The sequence below is a fragment of the Pelobates fuscus genome, chromosome 7 (assembly GCF_036172605.1).
Source record: "Pelobates fuscus isolate aPelFus1 chromosome 7, aPelFus1.pri, whole genome shotgun sequence".
NCBI lineage: Eukaryota > Metazoa > Chordata > Amphibia > Anura > Pelobatidae > Pelobates > Pelobates fuscus.
Window position 1 is genome coordinate 108495289 of NC_086323.1, and position 27802 is coordinate 108523090.

Sequence of the window (27802 nt, forward strand, 5' to 3'; positions counted from 1 at the left end):
AGACATGTATGACATATGGGAACAGTAGATCAACGGGGCCCTGCCCAAACGAGCTTACAATCTGAAAGGCTGCGAGACAAAAATTTAAAGGGAAGTGAGGGAATCGAGTGATCTAAATGTACCCAAGGATGGGAGGGGTGTTTGGGAGGAGGGGGCACAGTAAATGGGAGATGAGGTTGTATGGGATGAGCTGATAGGCTTCTCTCAAGAAGTTTTTTTTTTTTTTCAGGAATTTTTTTTAAGGACTGCAAAGATGGGGAAAATCAATGTTCAATCCATGAAGAGGGGGCAAACCTGGAAAAGTCCTGCGGGTGAGAGTCTGGGATGCAGGTGCAAGAGCGGGATAGTAACAAGTATATAATCCCCCTATCTGTATAATTACCAGTGTTCTTGTTGCATTTGAAAGGCGTGTATTACTTACCTTTCAGCCCTCAATCCGGCCACAGTACCTCTATAGCGGAGTTCCTCAAGATCATCATAGGCAAGCATTGGAAGGCTAGTGCCAATCAAATGCTATCCTAGGAGCAGCAATTGACCGAGAACCGTGTTTGACTCGGTTCTCACAGCCGAAAGCGCTTCCATGGCTGGCAAATAGCCACTAGAAATATATTTATCACTACAATGTAAGCAGTGCTATAACTAAAAAACAAAAACAAAAAAAAAACAGGAATGTTTTACATTGTAGGGTTAAAACAAAAGGGTCACTTGCACCTAGGCCACTTCATTGAGATAAAGCGGTCTGGGTGCCTTTGAATAAAATTTTGAGGCACAATAGCTGAAGTGGAACATTTCTCCAAGTGTTTAGAATTCCAGCTTAGCTATTTTGGACTAACATTGAAATCCCCCAAATTCACAATTTAGTGATTAACCCATTGTGTGTAGGAACTCTCATATCTTCTCCTCAGTCACCTGCTACTAACATTTAACCGTAAAATGACCTAATTGTCTATTTCCTACAAGTAACTGTATTTTTAAATTTAGAAATATACAAAAAAAAAAAAAATAATAAGAAAAACCTATATAACTGGTCACGTGAATACGGAAGTCGTGCGTCCCAGGAAAATCCTTCCAGACGCGAATGACCAACCAGCCAGCACATAGCGCCGAAGTGAGGGCTGGAACGCACATTGCGTCACGACAGCCCCAACCAATCAGCGTGCTGAGCTCGAACAAGGGCTGGTGCGGTTGCAATGTTGGGGTCGGTGACGTCACGCGCGGTGCGTGTAGCCCTAGACGCAGGGAATCGGCGTCTGGAGCTGATTTAATGACGTGAGCTGTCGGTTTGGTTGAGGCGGTGGATGGTGAGTGAGTCACGGGGGAAAGTGTGTAGTAGCAGCTTGGCCTAGAACAACCACTCGGGGCGCTCTAAGTCAGGTGAGTAAAAGACCCTTAAAGACCACCTACCCCCAGGGTGGTCCTGGCCCTCTAACCTTGGGCTGAGCAGCTCTATGGCTTTATTGTATTTATATATTCTGTAACATTAGCCCTGCTGGCTCGTCATTGCCAACACCACACTGACAGTATGATACAGGCCATGGGTGCCCCCAGCCAAGTGCTGTGACCCCCTGCACCAGGGACCCCTACACAGCATGGGGGTTTATATTTTAGGGACTAACAATGCTGCAAAGTAGAGGCGCAATAGGCTCATCCACACCCCAGACATTACTCACATGGACACTGCTAGTCATGTGATTCAACACTTTGTTTTTTTACTTCCTTTCCCCAAAACTTTTTTTCTTTTTTGTATTGTTAATAATGTATGGCAGGGTTGTACAAAAGCTATAGCAACCAGATGTTTTTAGAACTACAACTTCCATGATGCTTTGCCTTTTCGATGGCTGGTAAAGCATCATGGGAGTTGTAGGTCATTAAAAAACAAAAACAACCTCTGGAGTTCTGCATTTTGTGCACCCATGTACTACCGGTAGAACGATTAGACATGTAGCAGCACTCCTCTAACCCATCTAATGGTATTATTGTGTGGATATCCATGCTGTTAATATCACCATTTATCTATACAATATGAACCCTTGTACATTGGACTTTCATTGATTGCACACATTTCTGTGCAGCAAAAGCTGAACATCTCTCTGAACATTGCACAATATCTCTACAGCAATAATTATTTACATATCTGTGTTATGAATTGCGTATACTGCAGATGGTGTGTGTGTCATGCATTTTTTTTTTTTTTTTTTGGTACCACTTTTAAATTGCCTGTGTTAATGCTAGTTCTAGAGATCTGGCACTGGTAAAAAAAAAAAAAAAAATGCAAGCTACTCCTCTGTTTTAGACGATGGCTATGCAAATCCTCAGCAATTGCCAGTTTAGTGAACAGGACTGTAAATAGCCATAATCAAAGGACTGTAAATAGCCATAATCAAATCCGGTTGTAGATGCTTAGCTGAGGGCACTCTGGGAAATGCGTATTTAGGTCCCAGATGCATACAGATGTTATGGACCCAAGATTCGATACAACTTTAAAATGTCAAGGCAATATTTCACAGTCAACCTTCTAGTAATATAAGATAGATATATCTTATTTTTTTTTGTTCATGTTCTGGGTTACTCTTGCTCTTTATGGATGGCCATCTTTAGCGCTGTTTGGTCATAAGCACTACTTTAACCAGTAAAACTATGTGTAATTTCAAGGTCCTACAGTATCTGAGTTTTTTTTTTTATTTATAGATAACCTGTGTGTGCTGTCTTGATTAGACAGGCTATGCTTCTGACAACGACTTAAAAATGTCTGCCCATAATAGAGCAAGGCTAAGCCAGGATATGCACGGAAAATAGTTACTTGTTCTTATGCAATCTTAAAAGGGTTACCCCATTCACCATTACCACTTCAGTGACTTTAAGTGATCACGGTGCCTGGAGTCTACATGTGCAGCATTTTTTTGTGAAACGCTGCTTATACGGAGTTTAACCCCTTGGCTTGTCGGGGTATATCCACACCTCTGGCAGCGTCATGGTGTATCATATATTGGCTAAAAGCAGTCCACTGACACTCTCAACCAGGGCATCATTACCACTACTTGCAATAATCCTTTCATTTTTCATTTTATTCTTGCTTCACAGCTTAGGGCAACTTATCCATTAGTGAATCATAGTGTGAATCTCCGCTAAATTATTAAAAAAGACAATGTGTTATCCTAGCCAACTAACTTTTGACATAGACACCAAAGCAGTGAAATCTGTTGTGCATCAATCCAGTTACAGTGTAGATTAGAAATATAGTAATCCTTATACAGCACTGATTACCTAGTTACCTAACAGAATGTCCTCCAAACACCTTTTTGTTTTTTTTGCTATTTAATTGCGCTTGTCAATCTGGAGGAAATGTAATAAGTAATCTAACGGTGATGCTTTAATATGAACAAGTGAAAAAGTAGAGCTAATGGACTGACATTTACTGGAGTTAAAATAATATTTAGCACAACTATGTGAACCTGAGCGGTATAATCCCTGTTTGTAGATACAGTGGAGCTTGACTTCCTATTGTATATGTCCTTAACAGAATATGAAACATCCCAGTTCTCTTGTAATGGAGTAAAGTGGTACAGTTTCTATTTTCTGATATGGTACCAGTGGATATTCCCAGCTTATATATGGAGCAGAAAACAATATGTATTTAGTGCACACTGTTTAAATTTAAAAATCTACTTACAGGTTCCAGAGCAATGGGAATTGCTTATTCCTCGCAGCGTAGGTGGTATTATCCCCACCAAGTATGATTCCAAATAAGCTGCAGTAGAATATAATCCAAGTTAAGGGTTTAAAAACCATTTATTAAGCAAAAAAGCCATTAAAAACCTACACCAATGCGTTTTCCCCCATAAAAGTAGGCTTTATCAAAAATTTAGAAAAAAAAAAATGAAATGCCCATGATGCCTAGCTGGTTGTGGCCGTTACATGTTTATGACCATTGATTGTAACCTTAAACTTACATTTTGGAGACCCCACATATATTCTAAATTAATGCGTTCTTTTGCCTCAACATTTTCAGATTTGTATTTTGTCATGTTTCCGTCTGAACTAATTTCAATTGCATGTATTAGGTTAAGTATTTTGTTTTCTCTTTCTGTTCCACTGCAGTATATACATATATTATAATTATTTTCCTTTTGTAGGTTACAGAGCACTGTGTGATCTGAAACCCTGCACCAAATGCAGAGGCTCTAAGCTGAGGTTGGAATGGAGGAAAAAGAAAGATGTGGTAGAGCGTGTCTTGGCTTGTGATTTATTATTTTTGCAAGGGCGACCAGTCTCATTTTGAATTGGACACTGGAACGCACCTTAGCCAAGTTCATTGTTACATGTTCTTGCTTTGCCTCTTATAAGATATGAGCTACAACTTCTACATTTGGACCACTGACTCCAGTGTGCACTAGTGGACTCTTGTAGCTGATTACGCTGTACCACAGCCATATCCTAATTTTGAGCACCCGCCATGAGCTGTGTGCCGTGGAAAGGTGACAAGGCAAAAGCTGAAGCTGAGGTGCAAGAACCTCTTCCACCACATATTTACCATGAGAAACAACGTCGGGAGCTGTGTGCCCTCCATGCCTTGAATAATGTCTTCCAGGATGCTGGCGCATTTACTCGGGACAGCTTACAGGAAATATTCCAGAGGTGGGTATTTTATTTAACTTTATGATACTGCTAGCTCTTTTCATTCTTTGCTAGCTGGGTTTTGATCTGTAATATAGGTCTTGGTGTTATATATTTTTGAAGTTTTGGCCTTCTATGTTAAAACCGTATTTATTTAAAACAACCGTAATTATTTTTCTTTGAGTCAAATACAAGTATATTGTAGTCCCAATTGTGATAGGAGCACTTGGTGGGTGCAACCCCCAAGTTGGGAGAGCGGCTTCAGCAGATTACAAGTGGGACATCTGAGATCTCTGTCCAGAAGGGTGCAGTTCTAGAAACCACTAAGATTCTAGAATACTATATTATAAATATATATAATTTTTATTTATTTTTACATTAAGGTATTAAAACCTTTTGGTGACTGTTTTTTTTTTTTTTATAATTTACTTTTTTAACCCCTTCCCGACCACGGACGTACCAGGTATGTCCGACAAAAAAGTGCCCTTAAGGACCTCGGACGTACCTGGTACGTCCGCGGCTATTTGGAGTGCTGGAAGTGATTGTGATTGCTTCCAGCAGCTCTTATGGTATTACACGATGCCTCGATATCGAAGCATTGTGTAATACTCCCCTACACTGCTGGGGACCCGAGTGATCGACCTACCCGGAGCAATCCCTTCCGGGTTTGCCGCACGTGATGCCCGGCAGTGTAGAGCGAGCATCTGAAGCCATCCGCAGGCTTCAGATGCTCTAACTTTTACTTGAGTGACTTGAGGGGTCGAGGCACTCGGTAATAGTTTAAAAAAATAATACATTTTTTTTTAAAAATTAACCCATACCCTCCATCCCCCTTCCCCATGTACTTACCGATCGCCACGTTCCCCCGCCGGCGATCAGTCTTCTTCTTTGGGGGGACTCTCTGGACTGAGCCCAGAAAGTCCCCCCTCTCCAATTTAAGACCCCCAGGGGCCATGTGATCGCTCCAAAAGACCGGTCACATCCATAGGTGTCCACAGTACTGCCAGCAGGGGGACTGCCTGAACTGACTGGCAGTCCCCCTGCTGGTGAAAAAGTTAAAATAAAGTTTTTCTCTCTATCTATCTATCTATCTATCTATCTATCTATCTATCTAAAAATAACTTTAAAAAACTTATGTATATAAATGTCATTTTATTATCACTGTATTTTAATATAGATATATATTTTTTTTTAAATAAAAATACACTTAGAATTAAATTATTTTTATTTATATATCTATATCTCTATGTATAATATCCCCTTAACGACCGAGGACTAACTAAGTACGTCCAACAAAAAACAAAAAACGTCGTTAAGGACGTCCGCGATACGAGCCTTGGACTGACGATCTGCCTTACTCGGGAGATTGGAAAACTGGAATGCACACCCTCCAAATAAGGTCCTTTAGCCACCAGAAAACCCGACACACCTATACATGGGTGGTATCGCTGTACTCGGGAGATGTTGATGAACACATATTGGGGTGTTCTTTGGCAGTAACACCTAATAGGAGCTGATAATTCATGCCTAAAGTAGAATGTGTGTGAAAAGTAACACAAAAAAATGACTACCCAAACGTTTGACAGAGACTGGGGGTAGAATTAGTGCATGGAAAGTGTTAAAATACCCCCATTTGAAATACCCTAGGGTGTCTACTTTTCAACGATATATGGTTTGATGGGGGTAAATTATATTGTCCGGCTTCAGAAATGTCCCAAATGGGTGCATGATGACTAACTGTGAAAATTCCAAGTTGGAAAACTGGAATGCGCACCCTCCAAATAAGGTCTTTTATCCCTCAGAGAACCCGACACACCTATACATGGGTGGTATCCCTATACTCAGGAGATGATGCTGAACACATATTGGGGTTTAACCCTTAAAGTTCTCAGTACATATATTCTTAAACAAAAATCTGTACACCAGTCAAGCCATAAGACTTGCTTTTCCCACAGGAATCGCAAAACTGCAGTGATCTTACTACCGCAAAGGATTCTGGGTGGGCATATGCAAATTAGCTTAAAATGGAATGAGGCAAAAATGTGATTATTTTGTTAAACTTATTTGCATATGTCCATCCAGAATCCTTTGCTGTAGTAAGATCACTGCAGATTTGTGATTCCTGTGGGAAAGTCTTATGGCTTGACTGGTGTGCAGATTTTTGTTTAACATTGCATTAATTATCCAAAATAACATGTATTAACTATCCACAGACTTCAGGTGGAAGGGGTTTTCAATAACCATTTTCCCCACCATAACCTTTTTGGTTTTTGCTTCCCAAGCACTAGTGGGAAAATTGTATGGGATCTAATTAACCCATTGCTAAACAAGGGGTATACAACAGCATCCCTCTTCTTAGGATGCTTTATTGCTTCGAAACTGTTGCCTGCGGCACTATCCGAAAAACACGTGTCGGTTTCCCAAAAGCCCTGGCACCAAGAAAGCTCGAGGAGAGGAAATGGCTGCTCTCTGCTAGGACGAACTGCTGGCTCTCAAATTTAAAGATTAAAAGGTGTTCATGCTAACATGAACTGTCAAAAAGGCAGAAAAAATGCTAATTGCTTCCAGTCTTGGTACAAACTAGCAAAAAAATGATCCTACCCTAGGGTTTAAAATATGCCATTTGAAATAGCCTGGGGTGTCTACCTTTATAAATGTTAGGCTTTGTGGGATTTTTTTAAACAGTCAAACTGCTATAATGCCCCAAATTGAAACATAGGCCCATCAAATCCATCTCTCAAAATTCTACTGTAAATACTGAAACTGACAGGTCTCCTATAGGGCACTGTAGCTTCACAAAATAGTGCCAAAGACATACAATGGGGGTAACATTGTACTCAGCAGATGTAGCTGAACACAAAATTAGGTTTTGTACAGGAATAGCACACACCAACTTTATGAAATACACACGAGAAGTTCTTTGTTATAAGTTTGTTTGTCAAAAACCAAAAGAGAAACCCTAAATTTTACTCCAATATTTAGAGATTGGCGGTGAAATGGCTACGTAAAAAGTGTCAATATAACATTAGTTAAATAGCCTGTGATGTCTGCTTTATATAAATATATACTTTTTGTGTGGCAATTTTGTTTTCTGTGATGGCTATTTGCATACAAGACAAACGTACCAAATTCTAAAATCGCTCCACATTATACGTTTATTTCACTCCATGTTATTTGTGACCTGTAACTACCAAAAAAAACAGAAAATCCTGGACATATTATATATTCTGTAAATCAGAACTAAATGAATTTATTTTTAATTACTTTCCTTAACCTGCACTAATTATGCACACATTATTATTGTAAAAAAAAACATTTTTTTTTTTTTTTTAAATAATAAATAAACATTTAGATATGTATATGTTACATCAATTTAAAGCCCTTTTTTGTCCTTTAAAAACGGTATATAATATGTGTTGGTGCAATAAAATTGTAAAATGCAAATTGCAGTTGAACGCAAACAGCAAAAAAATGTGAATTACTTGTGTCCTTAAGTGCAAGACAAGCTTTTGAAGCTGTGTCCTTAAGGGGTTAATTCTAACAAGCCATGTATGACATATGGGAGCAGTAGGTTACTGGATATCTTTATTCCATTCCGTTCTGATTTAGGGGATTGCTCAGCGTGCAAGTAAAGTACATGCCATTTTACAATAGAATTGCAAACAAAATAGGATTTAATTAATATTTTTTAATTTTCTTCATATTAAGAGTGTGAAGCAGTAATGTTTAAAGGAGCCTTTTCCTATTTTCATGTTTTTATTTTTTTTTCATTCTAGATTGTCCCCCAACACTCTGGTGACCCCACACAAGACGAATATGCTGGGAAATGGAAACTATGATGTTAATGTAATCATGGCAGCACTTCAGACCAAGGGATATGAGGCTGTATGGTGGGACAAAAGGAGGTATAAGCCCTCCCCCCTATTTATTACTAACATCAGTGGCAGGGACCTGATTTCTATGCAGTACTGTGGCATTGCAGTCTACTAAATCTGTTGGAGTTATTTCCTAGGCTGTGAATGTGTGTCTAAATTGCAACACTTCGGGAAGGAAAACTCAAATTATTCCTGAATGTGAAAATGTGACTCAGAACAACGTATTGTTTAAAACAAATATGAAGCAAAAAGTATCCTAAATTCCTTACAAAGTGAAGAAATACATGCTGACATTCACCAAATGCTGAATTGCATCCAGATAGACCTTTAAACTTGTTAAAGGGACACTATTGTCACCCAGACCACTTCAGCTCAATGAAGTGGTCTGGGTGCCAGGTCCCTAAGGTTTTAACCCTGCAGATGCAAACATAGCAGGGTAAGCCAGCCTCTAGTGGCGGTCTTCCGGACAGCCACTAGAGGCGCATCTGCGACACTGGAGGCATGTTATGCCTCCATCACGCAGAGCGTCCGTAGAAATGCTTTCCTATTGACAGCTTGTATGCGCGCGGTACTTGCCGCGTATGCGCATTCGGCTCCACTGACGTTGGCAGAGGGAGCTGATGTTGGCGGGGGAGGAGAGGTCACCAGCGCCAAGGGAGCCTGGCGCTGGAATAAGGTAAGCTGCTGAAGGGGTTTTAACTTCTTCAGCGCCACGGGAGGGGGACCTTGAGTGTGGGGGCGCTATAGTAATTCTTTAACTATGGGCATGCTAAAGGAATTGTGTGTCTGCTTTTTAATGTTCATTAAAATAAAAAAATAATAAAAATATAGTTTGGCTCCTTAAGATACAAGGGGCATAGAGAAAAGTGGCGATTACTTTGCTTCTTTTAAGAGTGCTTGTGTCCTGCTGAGTCTCTAACAAATAAGGCCAGTCTTCCTACCATAGCCAAACCCCAATGTCCATCTGCATAGGCTTTAAAATACATAGTGGGTTTCCAGCAAAAGCCCTAAAAGTAAGAATTTTCTATTCTGACTCCTTTATATGCTTGCGGGCTACAATAAAATAAATATTTAAAAGGGCTACAATATGCTCCCCACACTATTTGTAGAGAATGTCTACTTCAAATAATCGTTTCCTAACAATGCACAGTTCCCATGTGATAGTGTAAAAGCCTATTAAATGGTCACCATTGGTCTAATTGCCCGCTACCGCTCCTTAAATATATATAGATTTTCTCCAAGCTATCCTCCCTTTTCCACTGCACTAAAAATTACAAAAACATGAGTGCCATTGTACAAAATAGATATTTGCCCTCTAAGGCCTGTACGGTTCTTTTTGGAGAGGTGGGCATTGTTTGTGCCAAATGGCCGATGCACCCATTTGCTCCTCCCAAGGGCCATCTCACAAACCGTGCCAGGCAACTAAGGCCTCAATTTAAATATTTTTTTTTTTTTCTTCAAATTATTGTAATCAGTTTAGAAAATTAGTGTTTGTGGTTTTGTGTGTATGTAACACTTTTCTTCTTTTTTTATTTAGGGATGTTTGTTTGATTTCGCTTTCCAATGTAACTGGGTTCATCATGAACCTTCCATCTAGTTTGTCTTGGGGCCCCCTTAAACTCCCACTCAAACGTCAGCACTGGATATGTGTGCGTGAAGTGGGAGGCACTTATTACAATTTGGACTCAAAACTAAAAAGGCCAGAACGGATTGGAAATGAGGAAGATCTAAGGTAGGATTTTACTCTATGTACAGTAAGCTGTAGTGGTTATGTTGCCACTGTTAAAAGGTTACTCCAGGGGGGTGGACCATTACAATGTAAAATGCCCTACTTGGCACTATGGATAAGGTCCTGACCATGATTTGCAGTAAATTACAGGCTTCTCATAGAGGGCAGGGAGTTTTTTTTTTTTTTTAACTGTCTGTAACAGAGGAAGGTTGGAGGTAGAAGAACCCACGATTATTAAGTTGGCAATGTGCACTAACAGATGTAAAATATGCACAGAATTGACATTGGCGGCCTGGAATTCTGAGACTTGGAATTCCAAGTACCTCCGCCCAATCTGCCTCCTAGCCATTGGGGAAGGAGCTTGAAACGCTTTAGCCCCAGTCACCGAAGCTTGACTGGGTTCTTTCTGGAACTCTTCCACCCGAACAGACACTTAGTCCAGGCAGGTCCTCTCTGCCTATTCCTCTGCAGCTTTCCTGCGAGGGAGGTATGGCCTCCTTTGCCTGTTCCTCTGCAGATCTAGTTATAGTGATTGTTCCTGTCTTTACAAAGACATTTGCGTCTCTCAGGCCTAAGTCTCTTTTGATTTGCCACTGGGCTTGAGTGATCGTGGAGCCAGCCAAGAGGTCCCAAGACTCTGTTACTGGGACCCCTAAAAATCCACACAGGACACACTAACGAAACATTCCTTATCTTTTACTTAGGGCTAGCTCATATGCTCGTAACACACAGATTGCTTTGACAACTTCAATAAAATACAAATATAAAGAACATATAGCAAACAAGCTATTAATTACATAAACTATATAACGCAAATAACATTTTCAAACCCCATAATATATACATTTAACTACTTATTTTATTGCCCCATTATGCAAATATACAGTCAGGCTGCAGAGTTATAAATTAACAATGTACTCCTGGGACCAGGTCCATAGTCTATGGGTAAGAGGCTGGCCTTTAAGCCTTTCCAAAAGGCCATGGCATGGGAGCTTCTGTCACCGTGTGCAAATAGCCCTTGGCACACATTTAACAATATTCCTGTATGTGCAGTGTTTCAATTCAATACATACTCTTACCACTGTAAATCACTGAAGTGGTCATGGTGTGTGGGGTGGAGTAGAACTTTAAGGCTGTGTTATGTGCTGTATATATTTTTTTTTCTTTTTCTTAAATACACTTGGAACTTTCTGGTTTTGCCTATGAATTCTTCTTGGGGTCTCACATCCTTTCTACTCTGGAAATTATTATTGGTTCTTATGTCAGAAATGGTAATCATATAAAAACATACCAGTGCGGAATGTTAAACCCTTTTTTTTCTCTTTTAATGGCGTTACCAATTAAATATAAAGTCTCAGTTGTAAATATAACTGTTTGCCTATAGTGCTGGTGCATTTTTGTATTTATTGGTGCAGAAAGATCTTGCGTGAAAATGTCCAACCTGTTTATTTAAAAAAAAAAGCATGTTTTCTTTGGTGGTATATCTACTAAATTGTTGAAGCTCTTAATCTTAATTAAAATGTTTCTTTAAAGTCCCTTTATCCCCTCGATAAATAGACATTTCCTCCTTTTGCATTATAAAATGGATATTTCTTTCTTTACCCAGGAAGTTTTTGCAGCATCAGCTAAGAGGTAAAAACTGTGAGCTGCTGCTGGTGGTGCCTGAAGAAGTAGAACTTCATCAACGATGGCGGGCCGATCTGTGATCTACAATTTGACTTTTTTTAAATTATTTTTTTGTTCTCTCACTACATTATTTTTTTCTTAGCTCTTCTTGACAATCTCTATTCTGGAAAGATCCTGTCTCCAGAAAAGATTTTTTTTTTAAATCTTCTAGTGCAATACAGAGGAACAGGATAAAGGACTTCTTAATGGGAGCATGCGGAGGCTTAGGCTGGTACTTCATCTCAGTGAGGTTTCTTACAGCATAGCTAGAAAGAGACCTCTGTGCTGATGCATGTGAAACTTGGACATGATTAATTACTCAGCTACAGCAGACTGATGGAAGTAGTCATATTATTGCAAACCGTGACCACAAATTCTGACTACACAAGCCTCTTCTGTCTAGAGGTGTTTCCATTATAATAATGCGGAAATATTGCTTGTTACATCGACTGTCTATAACCCAAGGAATAGAAGAAATGGCTAAATATAAGCAACCTGACGGATAAGCTGCCTAAAACCAAACTGAGCCATCTTTTTTTTATATGTGAGAACACTCTCGTAAAAGCCTCAATCCTTAAAAGCTACCCTTGTGTCACTATATATAAAGTGCTCTTTTTAAAAAGAAGAAAAAATTCTGTCAATCTAGTGTGAGATATGGTGTTCCTTTTCACAATGTATAGAAAAGAAAATAGCACTTCATTTTTATTCACTGGTCGTTTTTTTTTTTTTTTTTTTTTTTTTATATAGCGATGTGTGGTGCTGAAAAAGTATTCCTTTCCTGATACACCATCATATTTTGTGTATAAATAAAAGATGGCTATTAAACATTTGTGTAACACTAGGAGCACACTTATAGTGGCATTCATTTTGCAAATTGTGTTAAGGTAAGTGGCACAGGGGAAATGTATAAATTGGTCAGATATAAACGAATCACAAATGCTGTCTTGACTTCTTGAAACTTTCACCAGAAATATTATTTGCCAGTGCAAGGCTCTTGATTTTTGTACAGCCTCACTAAACCCACCCTGAAATGCTGTATTCTTCATAAGTGGAGCCTGGGTAAAATCTGACTTTCATGCTCTTCTGCCATTGGTCTGGCATGTTTTTTAATTCTGTAACAGTTGTAGAGCTAAAATGAGGGTATGCTTTAATTTTACAAGTGTCTCCAAAGAGAGGTTGTATGCTTATTTCACAGTGGAGAGAGTGCACATTGGTGTTTGAAGTGGGATTCTTCACAGCCAACTTTTTTTTATTTTTTTTTGGTTATGTTGAGTCTGTTACTATTTTACATGCTATGCTTTTAAAAGGAGCATAGCCATATGGAAACATTGGATCTAACATGGCCTGGTAATCATCCAACGAACCCTCAGGCTGCTAATCATGTATAGTGCATGATCCATTCTGCTGACTATGTTCTATGCCATGAATGGGGCCAGTCTTCAGACCGTCTCATATGTTTATGGGAACTTTCCCTTGAGGAGGCTCTGTGCTGATTTTCTGACTGTCTTTTCTAATGCAGGTCCAAGAATGTGACCAATCAATTATACTGTGGGGTTTGGCATATATATTTTATTTCTTTTTTTTTTTTTTTTTTTGCATCAGCAGGTAAGAAAACTGCAATATTATCTGGGTGCTAAGTCAAAACCAGGAAGTGTGTTCTGTTGATTTTATGTGCCTCCAATTTCTCAATTTATTTTACTTTTTATTTTGCTTGTTCATCTGTTTTTTTTTTTTTTTTTTTGGTTTCCCCACACATGCTGCTTTCTTCTATTGGTTATTTTTAATGGATGAATAAAAAAATTAAAGCAGGTCTGATACAGCCCAAAACCATAATGTTGGTTTTCACACTACATAGATTCCCTGCAACTATAGGCCTGTTAACATAGATGAATAAAAATAAATCCTTGGACATTCACAATAGCTGGTGTTTTAAGGTAAGGGTCAGTCAAACATTCAAAACAAGTTATTTTTTTGTTTAAAATTCCCTGTGTAGGGCAGTCAGAAATGGGATTTTAGAAACGAAGGCTCAACTATTAAAAGACAAAAAAAAACCCTTTTTTTTTAATGCTATTTTTTTGTGCTGTTTGTTTACAGAGAAATGTATTTTGTTATCCAAATCTGAAAATAAAGCAAGAATACTAAGACTGTTCAAGCCACGTGTTAAATTTGTATACTCAAGAAAACAATAAGGGAAAATGTGGTGAATGTAAAATCCCAACATTCCATATAGATTGAAAGTAGGGGTGCACCATTTTATTATAAGAAGAGAGGGAGCCAGATGTCTGTGCAGAGGGGCTTGCATGGTGTAAAGTCACCCTAAAAAACATGATTAGGTTTACCAGGGGCATTGCTAGGATGAAAAAATATCTAGGACTTGAGCTAAAACTAGATTTAATGACTCCTCTTAACACCTACAAGAGATATGCCTCCTGACAGTCACTGTTAGATATAGACAGGCACACATCAAGTATGCTGAAGTGGTGATGTAATTATTCCACAATACTTGTATTTCCTCTCATCCTCCCCAAAGTTTCCTTTGTTTCACCTGCTACATGTCCTACCCATACCTTACATTTGACCATTTCCACAATACCAATTTAACAATGTAAGCCCTCCCTTAAGCAGCCTACCTAGATGATGTCCTCTTACTGTGCCAGGCTCCTGCTCACTCAACATTCCCACAAAAGGTTCTGTGTGTGAGGATAGAGCAGGTTATGTGGTCATCTCTAGTCCCTGCCTCTCAATCTTCACACAGCACACCAAGAGGTTAAATGTGACAGAGACCAGGGGAGGTAAATTTTAAAACACCAGCCTGTTGGTGAGGCACCAAAATCTTGCTCAGGCCCCTAATCAGAGCACACAGATTCAGAGCCATGTTTGTACATTGAGGGCTGTGGGGCACAGGTTGTGCACCTCTAACTTTAAAGGGAAAGCATAGGGTATGTTTCAATCTCTGCTTTCCACTATAGGTTTCAAGGTGAATTTGAATACATAGAGGAAATTGATAGTGTTTACAGTGCTATAGGGCTCTGCTCTCGATTGTCATTTTTACTAACTTCTATTTAGAAGTATTGTTGAATTCTGCCACTACTTTTTTTGTGGACCAGTGAGTAATGGTTGCCTAGGATCAATGCTAAAGGGGTCTTAAAGTTTATTTTTCATTGTAGCGGAGGTCTGATATTCCACAGGTTAACTCCACTATAGATCCCAGTGAGGCTCAGGAACAAGTATTATAGATCCATAGAGTAGTAATTCCAGCAGACAAAATAATCCAATAATATCCCAACAGCACTCCCAATAACTGGACGACACACAGCATCAGGAACAGAACTGACTTTTTTAATCCACACAGTCTCCTTATAAAGCATTCCCCATGCAAGGGAGGGATTCACATTAATTAGGACAGTAACCAATAGTATAACCGTTACCTCCCACACATCTCCTCCCCTCAGTATGACACTTAATCCCATTACACATACTGTAGTTTCCCCCCCAGTTCTGAATGTACCCTAAAACAAGTAGTTACAATAATCCTGGGGGTACCCCCTGGTAGCCCTGATCTGGGTGACTAACATATCCAAAAATCACCCAGATCGGTCCAGGGGTTCGGGAGTTAGGTGGAGGGTATAATTTGACCGACCGCACACGCGGTGGTATCCGAAAAGAGTTCCATAGCTTTTGGCCCTGCGGTCGGTCTTCGTTCGGGAGATAAAATACACATTAAATATTGCCATCCACGATTAATCTTGGATTCGTATGAATCCCCTTGTTCGGTACTTTAAAACTACTGATATCAAAAAAGACTGATTAGCCTTCCCGTTCGTGAGTTACGGAGCTATGGAGGTCTCAGCGGTGTTCGGGTAATCGAGTGTCCGATTTGAGTTCCAGACACTCGACGACCAAACACCGCTGAGATTTTCGCGCGTAAGATGGCCGCCGCCGCCACGTGTTCATATCCCAAACTGCAGCCACCCAGATACCGCACTAAAGTACCAATTAACCTGCGGTTAGAGAAGTGTAAACAATTAATAAGATATACACACTTCTCTCTGAGGTGGTCTATGTGTTCGGTAGTTTACATCCGTATGGAGTACGGATGGAAACTACCGAACAATTATACAAATCCCACATACATTTTAACCATAGGAATAAAAATAATACACGAATTGCAATAATAGTAGTCTTTTAGGACAGCCCTGACACCATCTGTTACATTCATTATAACTATAGTGTTCTTAAAACATGGTCTTGCATGTTGCTTTTTTTTTTTTTCATTACTCAAAGTCCAGGGCTCTCTTAAAACATCAATTGTGCACTTCTTGGAGCTGTTGCTTAATGTATATTACAAACCTAACACCTGTGGCATTTAAAAAAAAAGTTTCTCTTCTGGTTGAACTGTGTGACACATCTAGATTTCAAAAATGCCCATCACATTTTAAAGGGTCAAAGTGAACCTGTAATGGGGGGGAAAAAAAAAAACTTACCGCCATCTATCAAATATACATGCTGTATTCAATGATTATATATATATACACATATATATACATACAATTCATTGCTGGCGTTAAAATGGAGTGACATTTCACTGCTATAGTCTGTAGCATGCACTGAAATGGCTATGGGAGGTTAAAGTCACGATAGCTCTGGCTCACCCAAAAGTATTTGTTGCAGTATCGAATCTACCTGCCTCTCTGCCCTTCTGTTTTCTAAAAATATCTACACCAGAAGGCTATTGCAGAATTGAGCAGCGATGCTGCTGACTGGCTAAGAGGGATCAATGAATCCACTTTCATAAAACTTGCTTGAAAACGGTACACATTTCTACAAACACACTAAAAGCCAACAAGTCTAGAGATAATCTGCTTTAGAACACAGACTAATTGGACAGAAGGTTACCACATTTTGAATATTGCCCGTATTAATAAAGAAACCAGACGTTAGTTCAAATCATTTTAATATTTGAAAGGAAAAGAATAAAAATTATTTTGCAAGTAGATCAACAAAGCTCTAAGTCATAACCAACTCTTTAGACTGAAGTGGTTAAAACATTACAAAAAAAAAAAACCTTTAACCATAATAGGCCCCCAAATACTTGGGCTTTCTAGCAATTGAATTAGGGCTTCAATCCTGTTCATTGGTACTCATGAAAAATTCATGTTTTTCCATTAATAATAAAAAAAAAAAAATCAACTGACAATGTTTGTGATGTTTTGCTATTTAGTACTTTGATGCCATGGTACTATAATCACAGTAACCGCTAGGAAAACCTGCAAATCATCATGAGCATAAGCAGTGTACTCAGTGATTCTGCTTTAACAAAAAAAGTGTGAGGGGGAAAAAAACAAAACAAACGTTCTTACATGGCTGAAAGGCACCTACAAAGTAATACAATTGTGTTTTTATTTAAGTGTCAACTTAATCACACGATTCACTGTTTGCTAAATACAAATATCTAAACACGCATCTCTCAGATCCAGTAATGAAGGAATCATTATGAAGTGCAACAGAACAATCTTTCAAGGGTTAAGTGTGTTTTATAAAAAAAAAAAAAAAAATCACTTGTCACTAAAGCAGCATGGTAACAGACTACTTAAACGCTTATGTCTTCAGAAGTGGATCATTCCATGTAGAACACTGAATATGCTAGGTGGCCAAGGCGATTAGTCTTCCATCATTCCTTCTTCAGCCATCAAGGCAAATTATAATAAAAAAAAGAAATTGCAACAACTAGTATGTGAAAGAACTATGCTTTTCCTGGGAGTGGAGGAAGGGGACCAGACATACCCGTTGATGGTCCAAGTAGAATCTGTTTCGAAGAGAGGAAATGTTTTATTATGAATAAACATGTAAATCAATGCAACAATAGTTTGTTCTCATGTCACACCGTAAAAAAAAAAAATTCAAACAATTTTAGCCTGGTTTGACAACTCAACCGTGGTCCTGTAAAGTGCTTATGCCGAATCAATCGTATCTGGTCTTCGCCAGCGTGAGATGCAGGATTGCTCTATTGAGCCCTGCACTGCCTGTGTTTTCTTCTTCAGAGACACAGCAGAAAGTTGTCAAAGCGAGCTAGCTTGCAGATGTGCCTAAATGTTTCCATCTAAATATTGTGCTAGCAGAAAGGCTACAGCAATTGAATAGAGTAAAGCAATTTATTTTCATATACCACAGTCATGTCTGCAACTACAGTCACATAGTAACACCATTAGCATTCTATAAGTAGACTCAACAGGAAGGTGATCATATTCAGTCATAAGAACCATCAGTTCACTCTTAACAATTATCAGCCTTGAGTTAGGATGCAAGGCAATGTTATTAATCGAATATATATTGGCATTTCAGAAGGGATGAATACGTTTAGGAATGTATCTCCTTACATATCCAGTGAAGCACCCTGGATTCCTTGGCAAGGGGTGGAATGCACTTCCATCAATTTTCTACATGTAACCTCCTTACAGTTGATAAATCGGGCTAGGAGCTTGGCACAGGCAGTCGGTTGTCAAATCATTCTAAAACGGTTTGACAGATTACTTAGAGGGTGCAAAATACGAGCACCCTTATCAAAATGCCAGCTGTAGTGGTTATGGTACATAGTGTAGTTTTAGTAAACTGTGATATTTTAACTTCTATCCATCCTGTTCCTGGCATTGAATTTTACTTATATACCATTCACATCAAGGAGGGTTATCTTGTAAAAACACTCAAGCTATTTCTCCTCTGATACATGTGAGTGGGAAATGTTAATTTATAAGTGAGCATAACTTACTGCACCACATATCTGTCACCCTCTTATATGTATGTAGTTTAACTACTGCAATCCAGGAGGAGATCAAAAGGAGATTTTAGTGCCAGTAGTCCTGAAGTGTACTGAATGCCCACAATATCTAAGCTCATACAAGTGTGAGATTAACTATTTCACAGGGGCGTCATTAGTCAGCCCATTCAATGTTCTGTACATATTGGACATCTTACATCCGTACATACAGCATGCAGTCGAGAGGTGTCCAATGGTTTTGGCCTCTGCACTAGAACAGGGTTTTTTTTTTTTGTTTTTTTTTTTTTTTGAAAGTCTGAGTGGAGAGAGGGGACCAGGATAGGAAGGGTTACTCTAACCAAAAAATAACACTTTAACCCCAAGTCACAACACCTTTTCCAGTGGAGGCTGACAAAGTTTAAAGATGGTGCTCCACCTGACACGTTGGTCTGTAACCACTTAACCCCATAAACCCAGGACCCAATGAGATGCCATGACATCTTACAATTTTATCAATTTTTTTTAAATCTCCAATTATCAGTAAAGTAAAGGATAGAAAGTGCTGATAGAAAATAAATATTTCCGTCATCATTATAACACACTTATTAGTCCCTACAATGCCAATAGATTTTTTTTTTATTGCATTAAAAACTGAGGTGAGTGGGGTACCCCACCTGCCCAATATGGATCAGCCTTCACTGCCCTCTTCCCCATCAGTCAATAACTGCACCACCATCCTAAGTATAATCAAATAATTGACTTCCACTTTATGGCAGGGACATCAAATTCCATATGAAGTAGAATTTGAATCTGAGGAAGGGTTACTAAGCAACAATGAATTAAAAATATATTTGTTCCATCTTTTGGAAATCACGGTTGTACCTCATGTTTTTTGATGTATCAATTTTATAATCTATTTTGTTTTTTTGTCATTATGAATGACTAAAATTTCACATAGACCTTTAAAAAGATAACTTTCTTGGAGGTTATTCTCCCTATAAACAATTGTCAAGGCCTGCAATGACTTTGTAGTACAATTTGTCAAGTGTCGCATGTCTCACTTGTCTCTGTTGTAGCTGCTGCTGCTGCTCCATCTGCAGTTTCTCAGTCTCAAATACCACTGGCAAGACCAGAATCATAAATGAAGTAGTACCTATCCATAGTGCAGAGCGAGAAAAACTGTAATGAAAAGAAATGTTAGTGGGAATTGGGAACATCCTGATGTACATTAAAACCTAAGCCTCCCAGTGTATTTATGACAACTCTTCATCCACCCACCTCGTTAATGTTTATTATGTTTTATCCCATGCCTTGCATATGAATAGGCTGCTATTGAAATGATTTGAGAACTATTTGGCCAATTATAATTTGCCAATGTTAAGACACACCTAACAAATTAAGTTGGACACAAACATATCATCTTGTTGCTTTCAGCTCAAAGACAAAATCCCTAAGGTGACAAATGTTTTTTTCTTTTCTTGAAGAAAAAAAACAAACAAACACACACATATATTAGTCCTTCACGTAGATACCTGCTACTCAATGCACATAGTATTCAGTTCCATCCCCTTCAGTAGCTCACCCCCCCCCCCCCCCCCCCCCCCCGACGTCAGCATCCTCGTCTGACAACACTGGCACTTCCGCGTACGCATTCAAAGTGTCCGTAGGAAAGCATTTTTCAATGCTTTCCTACGGACGCTCTGCATGATTGAGGCTTAATATGCCTCAATCATTGCAGATGCACCTCTGGTGGCTGTCCGGAAGAGCTGAAGTGGTCAAAAGCCATAACAGCGTAATATATATACAGTGGCATGAGTAATCGCACATTTTTTGGTAAAGATAAACAAGCTGTGTTTCCAGAGTGAAATTTAGTATGTATATGACGGAGGAATGTAGTGCAAGAAAGTTGTGTAGTTTAGTTCAGGCTAAGTCAGGGATAGGCAACCTTCGGCTCTGCAGATGTTTTGGACTACACCTCCCATGATGCTTTGCCAGCATTATGTGTGTAAGAGCATTATGGGGGATGTAGTCCACAACATCTGGAGAGCCGAAGGTTGCCTATCCCTGGGCTAGGTATAAGATGAGAGTGAGTAACATGTTGGCTGTCCTTTGGCTTAGGTAATCATAAATCATATTAAGTATAATACTCTGCAGGAGTTTAACCCCTTAAGGACACATGACATGTGTGACACGTCATGATTCCATTTTATTCCAGAAGTTTGGTCCTTAAGGGGTTAAACATGGTGTGGGTACATAAGGCATGTGTCCTACAGTAAGCTGAGTAGGTGTGCCTGTGTAACGTTACTCGTAGGATTAACTTCTGGGCAGCCCCTACATAGCTGAGAATGTGGCAACACAAAAGCATGCATTCAGAGAAAACAAGGATAGCTTAATATTGGTGGCAACATCTGCATGGTTGTAGATGGGTATATCGGATTACTGTGGCAGCAGCTGTGGCTTATAGAAATGTGTCCCTGAGCGGTGGGGACTATTTTCTCAGGGTGGCATGTCCATGTCAGTCGATGCCTTCACTCTGTGAAGTCGGAGATGCTCCAGGTATGGTAGCTTGAGTAGGGTGTGTCAGGATCTCGCCCCTACCTCCCCGTGCCTGAGAGGGGGCCCGAATCTGGGGTCCATGGATCCTAACATCGTGGTGATCCAAGTCCCTCCCTACCAGGAGAATGTGGGGGCTGCGCCGCATTTGGGTCGACTTTGAGGCGCCCCTAAAAGTTTTCATGTAGATTTATTTCAGCCGGAATGTCACTGATACAGACACACACACACAAAATCAAACATGTCACTTTCTGCAGGTAACTTACCTGTAAAATTTCTTGGCCGCACAAACAGAATAGTCACAAGCGACACCTGCCACAGTTCGAAGACCATCAGGAAACATTTCTGTCAAGCCCCATAACCTCTCTGACAAAGTTTCATCTATCTGTTGCAAAATGCAAATAGGATTAGGTTAGATATCAATGTAACAAAAAGGCTGAAGATTAGTTTATAAGAGCAAAATGGCTAAAGTGCCCATGTACAATATACATGTAAAATTAAGTAGATCATTATGTACACCACAAATAGATTCTCAAAACACAAATCAAACTGTTTGTTTTCTAACAAGGAATCAGCCAAAGAACCGATCCTCACCTCCACTACTAAAAAAAGAGATACAGAGTCTCCTAAGCAAAAACTTCTGTTAGCTTTCCTGAGCTAAGCCAGGGCTCGACAATTTGTCCTGGCGCCTGGGATTTGTGAGAACGTTCAGCCCCCAAGGTGACTGGCTGCCTAAGATTGGAGGGCTGAGGCAGAAAGGCAGGTGGCTGACTGTGTGTGCGGCAGCGGCAAGGGAGCTGCAATCTCCCTGATCTGCTTGCGCACCTTCCAGTTATCACGTCATTCCAGCCCCGCACCACTAAACAGCGCTCTAGGGAGGAGATCAGGGAGGTGACAGCAGCCCCACTGGACCACAAGGGAGCTGGGTGAATTTAAATAAAAAAGTAATAAAGTGCGAGTGCTGCAGTATCAGTGTTGTGTGTCTGTCAGTGAGTGTGTATGTTTAAAGGGACACTATAGTAACCAGAACCATTACAGCGTAATGTAGTTGTTCTGAAGTCTATATCCTGTCCCTGCACACATTTTAATGTAAACACTAACTTTTCAGACAAAAGGCAGTGCTTACATTGCTGCCTGGTAACACCTCTAGTGACAGTCATTCAGACACTGTTCAGCACCTATGTTTATGTTCCCCAAAGGGATGCATTGATTCAATGCATCTCTATGAGGAGAAGTTAATTGGCGCAGTGTGGCATTTTCGCAATAGCCTCCCAATGCTTTCCTATGAAGAAGGATAGGATTGGCCGAGATTGTCAGCACGATCTCAGCCATGGAAGTTGGGCCAGCTGCGGTGTCACAAGTATGGCGCGGGGAAAAAGGTGAGTAAAACACCTTTCCCTTGTATTTGGAGGGGGGCATGTCACTTAAAGGACACTAGTCACCAGAACAACTACAGCTTATTGTATTTATACTGATGAGTATAATCATTCCCGTCATCCTTTTTTGCAGTAAACCCTCTCTTTTTAGGGAAAAGGCAGTGCTTACATTACAGCCTAGAGAGCTCCACTGGTCACTCCTCAGATGGCTACTAGAGGTGCTTCCTAGGGCAGTGCTGAATATTGTGCAGCACTGCCATTCAGTGTCTCCACCCTCTGCATGGAGACACTGAATTTTCCACATAGAGATGCTGATTGGTCAGGGCTGTGTTTGACTTGTGCTGGCTCTGCCACTTGACAATCTTAGCCAATTCAGTGTTTTAATATGTTAAATCATTGCGATCGGCTGAAAGAATCACTTCTGATGATGCCAGCCAAGCAGGCAGATCAGAGGCAAAGCAAGCAGCAGCAGACTGGAATAAAAGTAACATTTTGCTATATTTAGGGGGGGGCAAGTTGTGGCCAAAGGGGAACCAGGTGGTGGATTTAAAGGGACACTATAGTCACCTGAACAACTACAGCTTAATGTAGTTGTTCAGGTATTATCTATAGCTCCCTGCAGGCAATCTAATGTAAACACTGTATTTTCAGAGAAAATACAGTGTTTACATTGATTGATAGGAATACCTCCAGTGGCCGTCACTCAGAAGGCCACTAGAGGGACTTCCTATCACGCAGGGCCCTAAAAAGGCCCTGGACACGTCAGACGTATTAAAATACGTCTGACGTGTTCAGGAGAGAGAAGGCACTGTGTGCGCGCCTTCTCTCTCCAGCCTGTCAGCGGAGGAGGGGGGCGGGCAAAGACCGCAGGCTGAGCTGTCACTCAGCTCAGCTCGCGGCTGCGCACACCGCGCGCATGCGCGGTAGTGCGCTCAGGACTTCAGAGGGCGGCATGAATGCCGCCCTCTGAAGTATGTGCGCATGTGCGGCGAAGTGTCTGATTGCTCCCTGCTCGCGCCTGCGGGGCGCGGCTTCACAAGGCTCTCGGCGCTGGAACCAGGTAAGTAAAATTGCCTCCCTGGAGAGTCCCATTAACACTAAAGGGTCAGAAATACATCAGGTTGGTCTGGTATGCCTATTGCAACACCCAGGGATGAGGGAGTCTGACTTGTAGTGAAATGGCTCAAACTGGATGCAGGCAGAAATTTCACCAAGTAATCTGCCTAGAGAGATAGATTATTTTGGGTCGCAACTGAAATCAAAAAAAGAGATCAGGTGCAGTGGGTACAGGAGTCAGTTCATTCAGAAAGGCTTATTCTAATGTATTCTGGTGATTCAGAAGGAGCACAGCACTTGCATATATGGGGTGTATGTCTTTAAATCTGCTAAAGGCAGAGTCAAATTTTGCTACACACCAAATAATATACTTTTGATTTAAAGCTCCAAACAGGAAAGAATGCTATAGGAGAACAGTATGAGGAACTGTTCCCTATTTGTGTAAAAAAAAAAAAAAAAAAAAAACCTTGAAATAATTATATATGGTGTATACGTCTTTAAATCTGTTATAGACAGAGTTAAACTTTGTACTAGAGATATAAACCTCTTGTATTATGTATTAGATATACGGAATATATGGCTGTATTCTATAATGTAATATAAACCAAAAAAAGGAGAAAATGAATAAGTGAATAAATGCAGTAATGTGGAATTTATTGGATATAATTTTTCAATCAAAAGTAAAAACACTAGGAATTCCTAGTGTTCTTACTTTTGATTGAAAAATTATATCCAATAAATTCCACATTACTGCATTTATTCACTTATTCATTTTCTCCTTTTTTTATATATATTTTTTAACGGTTTTAAAGAGATATGGTTTATATTACATTATAGAATACAGCCATATATACCGTATATCTAATACATAATACAAGAGGTTTATATCTCTAGTACAAAGTTTAACTCTGTCTATAACAGATTTAAAGACGTATACACCATATATAATTATTTCAAGTTTTTTTTTTTTCGTTTTTTTTTTTTACACAAATAGGGAACAGTTCCTCATACTGTTCTCCTATAGCATTCTTTCCTGTTTGGAGCTTTAAATCAAAAGTATATTATTTGGTGTGTAGCAAAATTTGACTCTGCCTTTAGCAGATTTAAAGACATACACCCCATATATGCAAGTGCTGTGCTCCTTCTGAATCACCAGAATACATTAGAATAAGCCTTTCTGAATGAACTGACTCCTGGACCCACTGCACCTGATCTATTTTTTTGATTTCAGTTGCGACCCAAAATGGTCAGCAATACATGTTTGTGTTTCTGACCCTATGGTGTTACTTTAAATATATTAAGTGTCTCATTGTAATACAGCTTGAACCCCTTTAAATAGAATTTCTCCAAGTGTCACCAGTTTCCTGAATGAACCCAGTCAGTAAACATAGAAAGGTGAGCTTGTGCATACATAAGCCGAGTGCGTGCAATCTCAAAGACCTCTGCATACTATGCCCAAGAAGCACTCTATAAATTACTGCAACAAAGCAGTTATATTAAAAGAACACTATAAGGTCAGGAACACAAATGTGTATTTCTGACCCCATAGTGTTAAAACACCATCTACCCCCTTCTCCCAGCCGCCACCTTTGAAGGGACTGATTATACTCACTAAAACAAATACAATACGCTGTAGTTGTTCTGGTGACTGTAGTGTTTCTTTAAATAGTCCAGGGACCAGGAGCTAATGGCATCATGGTAGACACAATTGTAATTCCTGCATAACTTACAAACAAATTCTATTTTACTACAAGTTTTTAAATATTTTCTAAATATTATGCTGAAAACAAATGACTGTCAAAAAGTAAAACATAATGGGCCTGCAATAAAAGTCACAATTTATAAATACACACACTGTATTCATTTCAAAAAGAGTTGTGTTTATAATCTGCTGATTAGAGTTTATTTTTTTGAAGACCTAAACCTTTGACGTGCACATTTCTCACATGCCATCTTGCATAAATATTTAGAAGTCATGATGTGACATTACGAAATACACAACGGAAACCTTATTTGGCCATGGAGGTTAAATACAGATGAAACAAAACAGCATTACAATTTCAAAAGGTCATTCAAACTGTGCCATATATTCATTGCACTACAGAAAATTTACTGTGCTGAAAAAAAAATAAATAAATGGAACTTTAATCCCTGAAAAATAAGCCTTAACACCACCAGTGAGATTAAGGTCACATTTACTGTGGGATTCCGATACACAGTAGCAAATAAATATGCTTAAAGGGACACTCCAGTGCCAGGAAAACAAACCGTTTTCCTGGCACTGCAGGTACCCTCTCCCTTCCACCAGCCATCCCATGTTGCTGACGGGGTGAAAACCCCTCCAGTGACTTGAGACCCCCGCCGATGTCCCTCAGTGGTGGTTTTGGGTCCGCCCATGCTCCTCCACCGCCTACGTCATCCGGCGGGGGAGACCGCTCGCTCATGCGCAGCCGCCGGCAGGGGAGACCTAATGCGCATTAGACCTCTCCATAGGAAAGCATTGAAAATGCTTTCCTATGGGGAATTGAGCGACGCTGGAGGTCCTCACACAGCATGAGGACGTCCAGCGACGCTCTAGCACAGAAAACCTGTGCTAGAAACCAGGAAGTGTCCTCTAGTGGCTGTCTAGTCGACAGCCACTAGAGGAGGAGTTAACCCTGCAAGGTAATTATTGCAGTTTATAAAAAACTGCAAGAATTACAGTAGCATTGTTAAGAGTAGTGGGAGTTGGCACCCAGCCCACTCCAATTAGCAGAAGTGGTCTGGGTGCCTGGAGTGTCCCTTTAAACCTCCCCCCTTTGATAATATTGTAAAGCGCTACGGAATATGCTGGTGCTATATCAATACCAGTAATAATAATATGCTGGGAGTCATGTGAAATAAAGGACAGCAATGCATCCTGAGACCTTAGTCCTACTGCAGGACCCTTGATGTCAATGATGAAATAAGGGCACTTACATTAACCTTCCCACTTCCTCGGCATACATCGTACAGCGCTATGGAATATGCAGGCGCCATATAAATAATATAATAATAATAATAGAGCTGTGCCCAATGCAGTGTCGAGCTGTATTATCCCTAGCTGGCGGTGATACAGTGTTATAGGAGAGGCATGCACACCTGGCAGCATGGAGGCCAAGCTCTCACCAATGTCGGCTATTTATTAAGAGATCGAGCTGCGATATTACCTCGTCATCCTCCTCTCCCTCCTCCTCAAGCTCCGTGTTTCGAACCTCGCTCAGCTCGGCTCCCAGCGGCAAACCCAGCGGGGAGGACATGTTTCTCAGCGTGCGAGAACACACAGGGGTCAGCCGGCAGGAAAAACGTCACGGGAGGCGACAGGCACAGAAACCATAGAGAGGCAGTGAGAAGGAGAGATGCGCCCACACTGCACAGCGCCACGTGTGGTCATCTTGCGCGATGCACGACACGGAAAAGGTCTACAGACTTGGTTTGTTAATCCTCACCTCATGCCTAATAATGTCAAAATGTGATTATCGTGCGCTTTTCGCATCTGCATCCTACATAAAGGCTCTGGGTATTTCTCAAGCACCAAATTTAAACCAGACCAAAATGCATCAGATAAGATGATCATTTTTATTTTCTTAACTTTTGCAAAAGAATGGGGCTAGGAACAAATTTTACATACACCAACAAAGCGATACAAAAAAACAAAACAACAGACAACCCTAATACTCACTGTGCTAGCAAAGCACCAGTTTTCCAGTCCCAAGAAACCTTTTGGTGAGGTAAATAGAAACCTACTACAAATTCAGTCTGATTGTCAAAATGGATTACCCAGTTCTTTAGATTTAATTAAGCATTATAGCCCTTCAAGGACAGAGGCAATTGTACACCTTCAAAATCAAAACAAAGCCTGGAATATGACTATATGTCTATTCAACCATAACTTACCTCTTTCATATTAAGTGCACCCAGACATTATATATCACTTTGCTCAGGAGAAACAGGGCTTTAATTTCACATCAAATATTCATATATGTGGGGGGGGGGTGGAAGACGTGCCTAGCTGGTGCTCCCTACGAATACTGAAAAATGGCTAAAAAGGCACTCTTTGACTCACCATACGAGACCCCAAGCGACTTAATATCGCCAAGTCCCCACGGTGAACCGGTAAAGTGGCCCATGAGCGGACAATGGACAGCAGATTACACCTGCG

At 40.1% G+C, this 27802-nt stretch overlaps 2 protein-coding genes across 4 annotated transcripts; one reads left to right on the plus strand and one right to left on the minus strand.

The window, feature by feature from the left end:
• The first annotated feature begins 1198 nt into the window (after positions 1-1198).
• JOSD1 (Josephin domain containing 1) lies at positions 1199-13928 on the plus strand. 3 transcript variants are annotated; one of them, XM_063427414.1, is made up of 5 exons: positions 1199-1374; positions 4134-4635; positions 8391-8519; positions 10027-10221; positions 11825-13928. In XM_063427414.1, exons 2-5 carry the CDS (start codon positions 4454-4456, stop codon positions 11922-11924), a joined length of 606 nt encoding a protein of 201 aa, XP_063283484.1. In that variant the 5' UTR covers positions 1199-1374; positions 4134-4453; the 3' UTR covers positions 11925-13928. The 3 variants fall into 3 exon arrangements, with proteins under 3 accessions (XP_063283484.1, XP_063283486.1, XP_063283485.1); XM_063427416.1 differs by having other exon boundaries at positions 11829-11921; XM_063427415.1 differs by having other exon boundaries at positions 1205-1301.
• Positions 13929-16820: 2892 nt separating this feature from the next.
• TOMM22 (translocase of outer mitochondrial membrane 22) lies at positions 16821-26960 on the minus strand. The gene is made up of 4 exons (XM_063427417.1): positions 26811-26960; positions 21457-21575; positions 19699-19816; positions 16821-17689 (listed from the first exon to the last, which is right to left on the minus strand). The coding sequence occupies exons 1-4, from the start codon at positions 26898-26900 to the stop codon at positions 17627-17629; spliced, it is 390 nt and encodes a 129-aa protein (XP_063283487.1). The 5' UTR covers positions 26901-26960; the 3' UTR covers positions 16821-17626.
• Positions 26961-27802: the final 842 nt, after the last annotated feature.